The 13,991-nt window shown below is 41.3% G+C and overlaps 1 protein-coding gene across 2 annotated transcripts in view; it reads left to right on the top strand.

The window, feature by feature from the left end:
* Positions 1-13,991, top strand: part of acy1 (aminoacylase 1) — a 33,135-nt gene that overhangs the window by 7,949 nt on the left and 11,195 nt on the right. For both annotated transcript variants that reach the window (XM_067416359.1, XM_067416360.1), the window contains exons 3-7: positions 5,875-5,939; positions 7,035-7,139; positions 7,231-7,325; positions 10,508-10,584; positions 13,601-13,690. In XM_067416359.1, coding sequence (XP_067272460.1) covers positions 5,875-5,939; positions 7,035-7,139; positions 7,231-7,325; positions 10,508-10,584; positions 13,601-13,690 — 432 coding nt within the window. The remainder of the gene's footprint in view (positions 1-5,874; positions 5,940-7,034; positions 7,140-7,230; positions 7,326-10,507; positions 10,585-13,600; positions 13,691-13,991) is intronic.

The following is a 13,991-nucleotide window of genomic DNA, read 5'->3' as shown; positions in this document are numbered from 1 at the left end:
GACAGGTGTGGTGGTGTGGGTCAGTTTAAGGGTAAAGTTAGGGACAGGTGTGGTGGTGTGGGTAAGTTTAAGGGTAAAGTTAGGGACAGGTGTGGTGGTGTGGGTCAGTTTAAGGGTAAAGTTAGGGTCAGGTGTGGTGGTGTGGGTCAGTTTAAGGGTAAAGTTAAGGACAGGTGTGGTGGTGTGGGTCAGTTTAAGGGTAAAGTTAGGGACAGGTGTGGTGGTGTGGGTCAGTTTAAGGGTAAAGTTAGGGTCAGGTGTGGTGGTGTGGGTAAGTTTAAGGGTAAAGTTAGGGTCAGGTGTGGTGGTGTGGGTCAGTTTAAGGGTAAAGTTAGGGTCAGGTGTGGTGGTGTGGGTCAGTTTAAGGGTAAAGTTAGGGACAGGTGTGGTGGTGTCGGTAAGTTTAAGGGTAAAGTTAGGGTCAGGTGTGGTGGTGTGGGTCAGTTTAAGGGTAAAGTTAGGGACAGGTGTGGTGGTGTCGGTAAGTTTAAGGGTAAAGTTAGGGTCAGGTGTGGTGGTGTGGGTAAGTTTAATGGTAAACTTAGGGTCAGCTGTGGTGGTGTGGGTCAGTTTAAGGGTAAAGTTAGGGACAGGTGTGGTGGTGTGGGTCAGTTTAAGGGTAAAATTAGGGTCAGGTGTGGTGGTGTGGGTAAGTTTAAGGGTAGAGTTAGGGTCAGGTGTGGTGGTGTGGGTCAGTTTAAGGGTAAAGTTAGGGACAGGTGTGGTGGTGTGGGTCTGTTTAAGGGTAAAGTTAGGGACAGGTGTGGTGGTGTGGGTAAGTTTAAGGGTAAAGTTAGGGTCAGGTGTGGTGGTGTGGGTAAGTTTAAGGGTAAAGTTAGGGTCAGGTGTGGTGGTGTGGGTAAGTTTAAGGGTAAAGTTAGGGACAGGTGTGGTGGTGTGGGTCAGTTTAAGGGTAAAATTAGGGTCAGGTGTGGTGGTGTGGGTACGTTTAAGGGTAAAGTTAGGGACGGGTGGGGAGGTGTGGGTCAGTTTAAGGGTAAAGTTAGGGTCAGGTGTGGTGGTGTGGGTAAGTTTAAGGGTAAAGTTAGGGTCAGGTGTGGTGGTGTGGGTAAGTTTAAGGGTAAAGTTAGGGTCAGGTGTGGTGGTGTGGGTCAGTTTAAGAGTAAAGTTAGGGACAGGTGTGGTGGTGTGGGTCAGTTTAAGGGTAAAGTTAGGGTCAGGTGTGGTGGTGTGGGTAAGTTTAAGGGTAGAGTTAGGGTCAGGTGTGGTGGTGTGGGTCAGTTTAAGGTTAAAGTTAGGGTCAGGTGTGGTGTTGTGGGTCAGTTTAAGGGTAAAGTTAGGAACAGGTGTGGTGGTGTGGGTAAGTTTAAGGGGAGAGTTAGGGTCAGGTGTGGTGGTGTGGGTCAGTTTAAGGGTAAAGTTAGGGTCAGGTGTGGTGGTGTGGATAAGTTTAAGGGTAAAGTTAGGGTCAGTTGTGGTGGTGTGGGTCAGTTTAAGGGTAAAGTTAGGCTCAGGTGTGATGGTGTGGGTAAGTTTAAGGGTAAAGTTAGGGTCAGGTGTGAAGGTGTGGGTAAGTTTAAGGGTAAATTTAGGGACAGGTATGGAGGTGTGGGTCAGTTTAAGGGTAAAGTTAGGGTCAGGTGTGGTGGTGTGGGTCAGTTTAAGGGTAAAGTTAGGGACAGGTGTGGTGGTGTGGGTCAGTTTAAGGGTAAAGTTAGGGTCAGGTGTGGTGGTGAGGGTAAGTTTAAGGGTAAAGTTAGGGTCAAGTGTGGTGGTGTGGGTCAGTTTAAGGGTAAAGTTAGGGACAGGTGTGGTGGTGTGGGTAAGTTTAAGGGTAGAGTTAGGGTCTGGTGTGATGGTGTGGGTAAGTTTAAGGGTAAAGTTAGGGACAGGTGTGGTGGTGTGGGTCAGTTTAAGGGTAAAGTTAGGGTCAGGTGTGGTGGTGTGGGTAAGTTTAAGGGTAAAGTTAGGGTCAGGTGTGGTGGTGTGGGTAAGTTTAAGGGTAAAGTTAGGGTCAGGTGTGGTGGTGTGGGTCAGTTTAAGGGTAAAGTTAGGGACAGGTGTGGTGGTGTGGGTCAGTTTAAGGGTAAAGTTAGGGACAGGTGTGGTGGTGTGGGTGAGTTTAAGGGTAAAGTTAGGGTCATGTGTGGTGGTGTGGGTCAGTTTAAGGGTTGAGTTAGGGACAGGTGTGGTGGTGTCGGTAAGTTTAAGGGTAAAGTTAGGGACAGGTGTGGTGGTGTGGGTCAGTTTAAGGGTAAAGTTAGGGTCAGGTGTGGTGGTGTGGGTCAGTTTAAGGGTAAAGTTAGGGACAGGTGTGGTGGTGTGGGTCAGTTTAAGGGTAAAGTTAGGGTCAGGTGTGGTGGTGTGGGTAAGTTTAAGGGTAAAGTTAGGGTCAGGTGTGGTGGTGTGGGTCAGTTTAAGGGTAAAGTTAGGGTCAGGTGTGGTGGTGTGGGTCAGTTTAAGGGTAAAGTTAGGGACAGGTGTGGTGGTGTCGGTAAGTTTAAGGGTAAAGTTAGGGTCAGGTGTGGTGGTGTGGGTCAGTTTAAGGGTAAAGTTAGGGACAGGTGTGGTGGTGTGGGTAAGTTTAAGGGTAAAGTTAGGGTCAGGTGTGGTGGTGTGGGTAAGTTTAATGGTAAACTTAGGGTCAGCTGTGGTGGTGTGGGTCAGTTTAAGGGTAAAGTTAGGGTCAGGTGTGATGATGTGGGTAAGTTTAAGGGTAAATTTAGGGACAGGTGTGGTGGTGTGGGTCAGTTTAAGGGTAAAGTTAGGGACAGGTGTGGTGGTGTGGGTCAGTTTAAGGGTAAAATTAGGGTCAGGTGTGGTGGTGTGGGTAAGTTTAAGGGTAGAGTTAGGGTCAGGTGTGGTGGTGTGGGTCAGTTTAAGGGTAAAGTTAGGGACAGGTGTGGTGGTGTGGGTCTGTTTAAGGGTAAAGTTAGGGACAGGTGTGGTGGTGTGGGTAAGTTTAAGGGTAAAGTTAGGGTCAGGTGTGGTGGTGTGGGTAAGTTTAAGGGTAAAGTTAGGGACAGGTGTGGTGGTGTGGGTCAGTTTAAGGGTAAAATTAGGGTCAGGTGTGGTGGTGTGGGTACGTTTAAGGGTAAAGTTAGGGACGGGTGGGGAGGTGTGGGTCAGTTTAAGGGTAAAGTTAGGGTCAGGTGTGGGTAAGTTTAAGGGTAAAGTTAGGGTCAGGTGTGGTGGTGTGGGTAAGTTTAAGGGTAAAGTTAGGGTCAGGTGTGGTGGTGTGGGTCAGTTTAAGAGTAAAGTTAGGGACAGGTGTGGTGGTGTGGGTCAGTTTAAGGGTAAAGTTAGGGTCAGGTGTGGTGGTGTGGGTAAGTTTAAGGGTAGAGTTAGGGTCAGGTGTGGTGGTGTGGGTCAGTTTAAGGTTAAAGTTAGGGTCAGGTGTGGTGTTGTGGGTCAGTTTAAGGGTAAAGTTAGGGACAGGTGTGGTGGTGTGGGTAAGTTTAAGGGTAGAGTTAGGGTCAGGTGTGGTGGTGTGGGTCAGTTTAAGGGTAAAGTTAGGGTCAGGTGTGGTGGTGTGGGTCAGTTTAAGGGTAAAGTTAGGGTCAGGTGTGGTGGTGTGGGTCAGTTTAAGGGTAAAGTTAGGGACAGGTGTGGTGGTGTGGGTCAGTTTAAGGGTAAAGTTAGGGTCAGGTGTGGTGGTGAGGGTAAGTTTAAGGGTAAAGTTAGGGTCAAGTGTGGTGGTGTGGGTCAGTTTAAGGGTAAAGTTAGGGACAGGTGTGGTGGTGTGGGTAAGTTTAAGGGTAGAGTTAGGGTCAGGTGTGATGGTGTGGGTAAGTTTAAGGGTAAAGTTAGGGACAGGTGTGGTGGTGTGGGTTAGTTTAAGGGTAAAGTTAGGGTCAGGTGTGGTGGTGTGGGTCAGTTTAAGGGTAAAGTTAGGGTCATGTGTGGTGGTGTGGGTTAGTTTAAGGGTAAAGTTAGGGTCAGGTGTGGTGGTGTGGGTCAGTTTAAGGGTAAAGTTAGGGTCAGGTGTGGTGGTGTGGGTCAGTTTAAGGGTAAAGTTAGGGACAGGTGTGGTGGTGTGGGTCAGTTTAAGGGTAGAGTTAGGGTCAGGTGTGGTGGTGTTGGTCAGTTTAAGGAGTAAAGTTAGGGACAGGTGTGGTGGTGTGGGTCAGTTTTAGGGTAAAGTTAGGGTCAGGTGTGGTGGTGTGGGTCAGTTTAAGGGTAAAGTTAGGGTCAGGTGTGGTGGTGTGGGTCAGTTTGAGGGTCAAGTTAGGGACAGGTGTGGTGGTGTGGGTCAGTTTAAGGGTAAAGTTAGGGTCAGGTGTGGTGGTGTGGGTCAGTTTGAGGGTCAAGTTAGGGACAGGTGTGGTGGTGTGGGTCAGTTTAAGGGTAAAGTTAGGGTCAGGTGTGGTGGTGTGGGTCAGTTTAAGGGTAAAGTAAGGGAAGTGCCAACTGTGTAATTACAAATGTAACTACAGAAATGAATTACAGACGTAATTACATACAGGTATTTTTGACAATGTAAGTACAATGTAAAACATGTATGTACACAATAAGTGCATCGTATCAAATAATTATTTACAATGTTAGTACATAGTAGTTAAGGCCACCTGATATAAAGTGGGTCCAGGGTTTTAAATGAGAAAATATATTCACTTACACATATTTGAAAGTCAGATTATCAGATAGTTTGTGACATAGTTAACAAGTTTGTGAATATATTTAATGGAGAAAAAAACTAAATAAAACTGATACATCTGTGATACAGCGCTATTGTGGCTGCTGTGTGTCGTGAGAAGCATGACGTGTCGCCATGGAAACAATAAGGCAATGCGTTATGAAATATTTAATCAGAGGATATGGTCATGTTTCTGCAGAATAAAGCTGAACCTTGAAGCTGGTTTATAGCATACAGAAGGCTGTTATTAGTGCTGTAACTGTTATTTAGTGTTAAATTAGGCTGTTGTGGTTGGGTTTGGTGGCTTAGGCTTTACTGTGAATTTGATAAGTAAATTGTTTCCTATCTTGTATTTGTATATTTACTTTTAATACATTTTTAAATTCAAAGAATAAAATAGTATTCAGCACCTGTGTCTAAAATAAATGAGGGGCATTAGTTTGATTAATTTGGGCATTCATTTGTATGTATTTTTTTGTTTATTTTTATTTATGTATTTATTTATTGTTATTTATTTATATAACCTCTTATTAATTTAAAAACAAATTCAAGCAACTGTTATCATTTGCATGATTTTTCTGCTGTAAATAAAATGTAATATCCTGTTTGTGATAAGAGTTAATTCATATTTAATAACAGGAAAATATCATTTACTATTTGAAAATCTTCTGATGCGAGATTAGACGCTTAGACGCGCTATAGTTTGAACGGTTTTCTCTTACATTTTATCTCTCAAGACGATAGATGTCATTTAAAAAATATGGGAATTAGCAGAAATAATTTAATACAGCCTCTTATTTACATAAACATAAAGCTGCTTGGGTTATGTTCAATGTACTGTATATGATTGCAGCCCGTATAATAACAGCCGTTTCAAATGATTACTTGCGTTTCTTTTTCTCCTTTGAGTGATGAAATATTGTTCTTGTAAATATTCTAGCATCTCGATGATTAAAGTGTGGGATACATCTTTAAAATGCAACCAAATTACAGCAAGTTTTGAATTGATCTGCTTTTGTAAACTCTCTTTCATACTGACGAATATAAATAGAAGATGTTCGAAATGAACAACCTGGGGTCCGCTCTTCGCACGTGGCTAACTCAGTTAGCTGGATTTGACTGTTGATGATTTGGCTTGATCTTTGATAGTTTGGTTCTTCAAAGCTCATCCTGGACTTGCTGTCATTGCAACAGTGATTATGTGAAACTCAACACATTACAAGATGTAAAGTAGCTGAGTGTCATGTAACCGTGATCTGTCCATCAATCATTGTCAGATGGTGCTTTGAGATTCCTGGAGCGGATCGCAGAGGAGCTCGGCTTACCCATGAGGAAAGTGGAGGTAATGATTTATGCGCCGGATCTGGGGCTAGTTGCATAAACTTAGCCACTATGTTAAGACTCCGTCTTAAAGGGTTAGTTCACCCAAAAATGAAATGTCTGTCATTAACTCCTCCCCCTAATGTCGTTCCACACCCGTAAGACCTCCGTTCATCTTCACACACAGTTTAAGATATTTTATATTTAGTCTGAGAGCGTATGCAAGTGTATGCACACTATACTGTCCATGTCCAGAAAGGGAATAAAAACATCATCACAGTAGTCCATATGAGACATCAGTGGGTTAATTAGAGTCTCTTGAAGCATCGGAAATACATTTTGGTCCAAAAATAACAAAAACTACGACTTTATTCAGCATTGTCTTCTCTTCTGTGTTTGTTTTCAATCCTCAAATAAAGATTTAAAATGGCCATGAATTAGTGAATCGGTCAATGATTCGGATCGCGTGTCAAACTGCTGAAATCACATGACATTGGCGATCCGAATCATGAATCAATACACTGATTCATAAACGCTTGAATCTTTATTTGAGGATTGAAAACAAACCAAAAGACAAGACGATGCTGAATAAAGTCGTTATTTTTGGACCTAAATGTATTTCCGATGCTTCAAGAGACTCTAATTAACCCACTGATGTCTCATATGGACTACTCTGATGATGTTTTTATTCCCTTTCTGGACATGGACAGTATAGTGTGCATACACTTGCATACGCTCTCGGACTAAATATAAAATATCTTAAACTGTGTGTGAAGATGAACGGAGGTCTTACGGGTGTGGAACGACATTAGGGGGAGGAGTTAATGACAGACATTTCATTTTTGGGTGAACTAACCCTTTAAGCACTACTTTGTCCAACTAGCAATTAGTCAAAATGTAATCCGTCTTACTTTTCTAATTCAAATTAAACCGATCTACCATTTTATGTAACTGATTTTACAAAGTTAGGACCAGTCTTAAAGAAAAAAATTAGATGACTTACTTTTAAGACTAGTCTAAGTGGTTTATGCAACCAGCCCCTGGACTTTCGTCATGTTCTCCACACACACACCTCCTCCACACACACACTGGTTTATTGAGGCTTTCCCCATCTCAGGTGTGTCCCGGTCGGGTCGTGGCGATCATCACATGGGTGGGCTCCAGGCCAGAGCTGAAGTCTGTTGTGCTGAACTCACACACTGATGTTGTTCCTGTGTATGAGGTACGGCCGTAACGCACCAATCACCCCTCAGATCTCTCGGGATCTCGCTGACATGCTGTGTGTGTGTGTGTGTGTGTGTGTCCATCTTCAGGAGCACTGGAAATATGACCCGTTTGCTGCTGTTAAAGATGTTGATGGAAACATCTATGGCAGAGGATCTCAGGATATGAAATGTGTCACGATACAGTGAGTTTGAAACCATAGAGAGGTCATGTGGTCCATGTTCATCTCTAGTGTGTAATGTGTCCCTTTAGTGTGTGTATCAGTTTACATGCACGTTCTTAAGCCGATTATGCCTAATAAGCCGACAATGAACATGGTCATGTAAACGCGCTAACCTGTTTTCTTTTATCGGAGTAAGGTCATAAACGGCGTAAGCATAAACCGGTCGGGACAGGGAGTTTTTTGCTTCTCACCCCAATTTCGCGCTGCATGTAAACGCAATAACCTGCTTTCTGTCGGCTTATTGAAGAGCGCATGTGTGATAGGTGACAAAAACACAAACTTAGAGCAGATTTAAACGCATCCAGACAGAGCGACCCAGCGTTTTACATGAAATAAGGACATATATCACAAACGCAGACTCTTTTAAAGGAACACTCCACTTTTTTTGAAAATAGGCTCATTTTCCAAGTTCCTTAGAGTTAAAAAGTCGAGTTTTACCCTTTTTGAATCCATTCAGCCGATCTCTGTATCTGGCGTTTGCACTTTTAGCATAGCTTAGCATACATCATTGAATCGGATTAGACCATTAGCATCACACTCAAAAATGACCAAAGACTTTATTTTTTCAAAGATAATATTTTTCCTTTTTAAAACTTGACTTCTGTAGTTACATTGTGTACTAAGACCAACGGAAAATGAAAAGTTTAGATTTTAAAACCGATATAGATAGAAACTATTCTCTCATTCCTGGTATTACGCAGCGCCTGAAAGTAGTCCTCAGATAGGTAACTTTCAATGCGACCAGCACTAAGTTTATGTAGTTGCAGAAAATGCTTGCAGAGTTGCAGCCAGCAAATGATGTAGTGGATTTACCAGTCCGATTAGCCATGGTTCTGTGTGTCGTGAAGGGCTGCGGTAGTGAGTCGAAGGTGTATTCTAGCTATTCTGTTCTGTCTCACAGAATACCAACGAAAAACAAGGAACGAAATAATCAGTGGTTGTGATCTAAAAAAAAAATAGTACACGGTGTACCTACAGAAGAGTCAAGTTTTAAATAGGAAAAATATTGAAAGTCATTAGTCATTTTTTTGAGTGCGACGCTAATGGTCTAATCCGATTCAATGATGTATGCTAAGCTATGCTAAAAGTGCTAACGCCAGATACAGAGATCGGCTGAATGGATTCAAAAAGGGTAAAACACAACTGTTTATCTAAGGGACTTGGAAAATGAGCCTATTTTTAAAAAAAAGTGGAGTGTTCCTTTAAGACCCAGAAAATTGTAAAGATGTGTTCTTCTCATCTCATGCAGCAGAAGTAGAAGAGGTTCAGTCAAAACGCTGCTTCTGGAACTGATGAGGGATAATATGAGCTGTAATCTCCCAATGACACGGCGCTTTATTAACATCACAACTGACGAAACTTATATTTTTGAGTTATCAGCTTACATGTAAACGCACCCACTGTCAGTGTTTCTGAACTCCCTGAAACGACCTCCATTGTAGTCTCGAGTTTTCTTCAGGGAACGAACACATCACAATATTCCTCATTATAATAATTCCCATCCACCGCTAAATAAAGGGGCGGGCCTGGCTGAGCTTGTAAGTAATTGAAACTGGACAATTTCAATCTTAAAATTGAATTGTAAAAAAATAGCACAAATAAATCCAAAACAATAAAGATACAAATGAAGAGAATATCTGTTGTTGTTTTATCAATATTAATGACAGACGCACATTAGGCTGCCGTCACACACAAGAGCTAGTGCACCGATCCATTATACTGTTACACCAAGTATCGATATTTTTTTTATACACATAGGCCTATCCGCAGCTGCGTTCAGTCGCTTACGTGTAGACACACACAGTCACACACAAGCGCGTGACACTCACTTACTGTCTTTCTAGCCTAAAAGCGCTTGTTAATCTAATTACTTGTCTAAAAATTTACTCAAGTAAAAGTAAAAAACTAGCTCATTTAAAATGTACTCAGAGTAAGAGTTCCTGAGTTACTTTTTTTACAGTGGAGTGGGGGACTCTCCCCTGTAGGGTTGTGATAGAATGAGATTTTCACGATATGACAACTATCTCAGAAAACATCACGGTATTAAACAATTATTGTACCTATTGTTATATTATGGTTATTATCACTAGTTATAATGATGTTAAATTAATAAAGATGACTGGTCTTTTTTTTGGTTGAACAAATGCTTTATTATAACAAACTTAACCATTAGTTTGTTTTGTTTATTACAATTTCAATAAAACATATCTAAAACTAAATTCAATAAATGATTATGAATTAGATTGACAACTTATTTTTATCATTCATTCGTTAATGTTTAAGAATAATAGAGTCCTGTATGTAGTAGACGGAGCAGCTCATTCACAGAGACAGAACAAGCGGATCATATATTCATATAGCAATGTTTTGTGCTTTAATATTCACAGACCATGTCGCGATTTGATTTATTCTAGGCCTACAGCTCTACTTTCGAGTTATTCGTTCATCCATCAGTTTGCGTGTATTACGTGAATTCTACGTTATAATGTAAAGTTAAGTTCATGACTGGATTCCGGGATTCCCTCTGCGTCACAGAAATCATTCGGCCTAAGTTATAAACATACCTTTATCTGCACAGAGGGATGTGTGCCCGAACATGTTCTATGTGTTTCTTCATTTGCATCCACATTTTGTGCAAATTTGATATCCTCCAGGACAACACCACGTTATTTTTTTCTATATCCAAAGTATTTCCATACTAGCCAGGGGTTAACGACGGCGTTTTGCTTTCACCTGAGTCTGCGTCACTGACGTCTGTCTCGTTCGTCTCCATCTCCATCTGCGCGCATGTTCTCTCCCGCGTCCCGCGCCCTCTATTCAATATAGTCGTTTCTGGATCGCGTTTTTTTCCTTTCCCTCTTTGCATTAATGATTTATTTTTACTCAGTAACGGATGTGGTTAAAAATGTAGCGAAGTACAATACTTCAATCAAAATGTACTTAAGTAAAAGTAAAATTACAGATTCGTAAAACTACTTAAAAAAGTAGAAGTACACAGAAAAACTACTGAGTTACAGTAACACGAGGAAATTAAATTTGTTACTTTCCACCTCTGATTAAAATAATACTCATTTGTTCTCTAATTTGCATATAGAGTTGATTATGTCTTGAAGTTTTGATTGCTTGTTCATGTTGCCCTGCAGGTACATTGAAGCGATTCGCAGACTGAAGGCAGCCGGGAAGAGGTTTTCTCGCACTATCCATTTAACGTTTGTCCCAGGTCGGTCCCCACCAACGAGTTATGGACCTTTAAGCTGCGGTCACATTAGCGAAATCTCACAGGCAAAGTGGTCCATTGTCTGGTGTCAATAGTGTCACGATGTACACACACACACACACACACACACACACAGAAGTTGCTTTCAAACCAAGCAGCTTGACCCGTTGTGGAATCAGCGTGGGGAAATTTTTCGCCCTCACACAAAGTTCCTGATCACATGTATTCCTATTGAAATGATTCCCATGATTTACTCCCCCATCAAGCCATCCTAGGTGTTTATGACTTTCTTCTTTCAGACTAATACAATCAGAGTTATATTAAAGGGGTTCTTCAGCACTGGGAAGATGAATCTGTATTTAAACTGGGTCATTAATGCAGTAGAAATGTGAAAATATTTTTGAATTTGGTGCTTTCTAGACTGAGAAAAGACAGAAAATGTATTTTTGGCTCAGGTGGATGAAAGACAACAACTCCCAGAATGCATTGCTCTGAATATCTGCTGAACATTGAATATACTCCAGGGTTTCTACTGATACAAAGCCATATGCTAATCGCTGAAGTAACCCTTTAAATGATGTCCTGGCTCTTTCAAGCTTTATAATGCCAGTGAATCGGGGATAAAACAAAATCTGATTGTTTTTGGCTGAAAGAAGACTGTCTTATACTAGGATCTAGGATAGCTTTAGAGAGAGTTAATCATGGGGTAAACATTTTGGGTGAACTATCCCTTTAAAGGTGCACTATACAACTTTCTGTCCACTGGAGGGCGCCTATTCAAAACAAATGCGTAGTTTGATGACGCAAAGTTTGAGCGCAGCATCTTGGGACATGTGGTCTTTTCACAGCAATGCCATTGAAGAAGGTTATTTAACTCTTTCCCCGCCAGCTCCGCCAGTTTAAAAAAATAATAATTAAATTTAACTATTTAATATAAAAAGAACAATATTTTACCTAAAGTTCTCTTTGGAGGATTGACAGCCCATACTATCCTCTTAAAGTATGCCAGGAACATGTCCTTTGTCGGGTTTCTTTCTATTTTTGTGCTTTTCTAAACATGAAACAGCCAAAACACGCGCGTCGTGACAACAAGCGATGATTGGTCGAGTAGAAATCTGTAGTCTGACATGTTTCTAGTCTAGGACACGGCAAGATTTTAGGAGTCAAAATCGCGTAATCTGACACAGTGACTATCGTAACAGAAAAAAAAAAATCTTGTAGTCTGAACCAGGCATAACATGGGGCTCAATGAGATTCTGCTCCCTCTGGAGCCTGTCCTTAGCGGCCAGTCGAGGAATTGCAGTTTACATTACTTCTGTATTGGCTTCCAGAGAGATCGTGGGAGGTTGCCACTTGGTTTTACTGTGCCTTCCTCATCTGTGTTTTGATCAGGAGATTCAGTAGTCATTCAGAAGATGCGTAATAGCGCCCCCTAGCGTCTGACGGTGAAAACACGGAAACCTGGAAAATTCAGTCTTTGGCCGGGAAAGAGTTATTTTTTTTCTTATTTTGAATATCCAAAGAACTTTTTATGCAGTGAAAAGAATCCATGGATGTTACAAAGGGCTTTCTCTCCGAACAAATCTTTCATAATTCCTCTAACTATAGGTGGAAATACTCATTCGCAGAAGCTGAGAGCGATTTTAGCCACAGGACCGCCTTTTGTGGGGACACAATTAGCTCATAGCTCAGAGTAGGACTAGGAACTAACCCAGCACAAGTGTAAGTGTACGTTGATTGATGAAACACCAGCACCAGCCATTGTTATTAAAGGGATACTTCACCACTTTTTCATATTAAACTATGTTATTCCCTTAACTAAAACGAGTTGACACACACCTCTCTTGTCTCAGTGCGTGCTCTTAATCTCTCTGACGTGCGGTGATGATCTGATAGCATTTAGCTTAGCCCACTAAGCCCAGTTCATTCACTATGGAACCAAACAGAGATCAAGTTAGAAGTACCAAACTCCTCCATGTTTTCTCATTTAAATACAGTTACACGAATATCTGAATCAATCGATCAAGTATGGTGACACAAAATAAAGGATTTTAATAAAGGGGGATTTTTCAGGCAGGACTTTTTACTGCGCCGAGCCGAAGTACTCTCAGAAGTGCTATTCCGCCATACATTATAGTTCTCCTTTTTAATCCGATTAGAAACGCGCCACGTTTTATTTTGTCACCATACTTGATCATTCAACTACTCGTGTAACTGTATTTAAATAGGGGAAACGTGGAGGAGTTTGGTCCCTTCTAACTTGATCTCTGTTTGGTGCCATAGTGAATGAACTGGGCTTAGTGGGCTAAGCTAAATGCTATCAGATTGTCACCGCGCATCAGAGAGATTAAGTGCACACTGTCAGATGAGAGAGGTGTGTGTCAACTTGTCTTAGTTAAGGGAATAACATCGTTTAATATGAAAAAGCGGTGAAGTATCCTATTAAAAGCCGTATACACACACAGTTTACATACTTGCTTACTCCACTTTTTTTGCTTGTATGTGACTCCGATCTCTTTTCTCATGACGGTGTGAGCGGCACAAACCACACACATCTGTTCTGATTTCTGCCATTTCCATATGTGTTCCATATTCCATATTAATTTTTAGTTCTTTTTTCCCAAAACAAGACAATAATTTTTACTTGTCTAGTAACTGTTTCTTAATTTAAGAAACAAAACAAAAATACTAAGAAAGAAATGAATTTTTTTAAGTGTACAGTGGCCGCTACAAACAAAAAATGATCATATCGGCCATTTAAAACAGCAGCTATACTCACTTCTGAGCTATAAATCTGAATTAAGCACTAAGGTTTGTGGTGTGAACGTAGTTGATGAGAAAGCCCTGAAGATCCTTCATGCAGCCAAAGATGGCACTCAAGAGCCTTTATTTCTAACAGTGCATGTGTGTGTAATTCTTCACTGGCTGATCGACTGTGAAACACACCTATCTATCCTCCAGAATGTATGTTTATCCCTCACATCCTACAAACCTCTGGTACTTTTGATGTCCCTGACAGATGAGGAGGTCGGCGGACACAAAGGAATGGAGACGTTCGTGAAGCATCCTGAATTTTACAAGCTAAACATCGGTTTTGCCCTCGATGAAGGTGAGCAAGTCTTCTGGTTCCTGTGGGCGCTTTACGACACTCAAACGTGTGGAATTTGAATTCGTTATATAGTGACACCATTTTAGTACCACCAAAAACAGCAGAGGTGGACAAAGTACACAACTTCATTACTTGAGTAAAAGTAAAAGTACTACTGGTCAAATATTACTCCGTTACAAGTGTAAGTTATAAAAACAGATTTTTACTTAAGTGAAAGTACAGAAGTATTTGTATAGAAGTACTTAAGTATCAAAAGTAAATTTCCTTTGTGTCAACGCTTTATTTTATCATTGTTGTATAA

The sequence above is a fragment of the Pseudorasbora parva genome, chromosome 14 (assembly GCF_024679245.1).
Source record: "Pseudorasbora parva isolate DD20220531a chromosome 14, ASM2467924v1, whole genome shotgun sequence".
NCBI lineage: Eukaryota > Metazoa > Chordata > Actinopteri > Cypriniformes > Gobionidae > Pseudorasbora > Pseudorasbora parva.
This window is presented reverse-complemented; position numbering and strand designations above follow the sequence as displayed.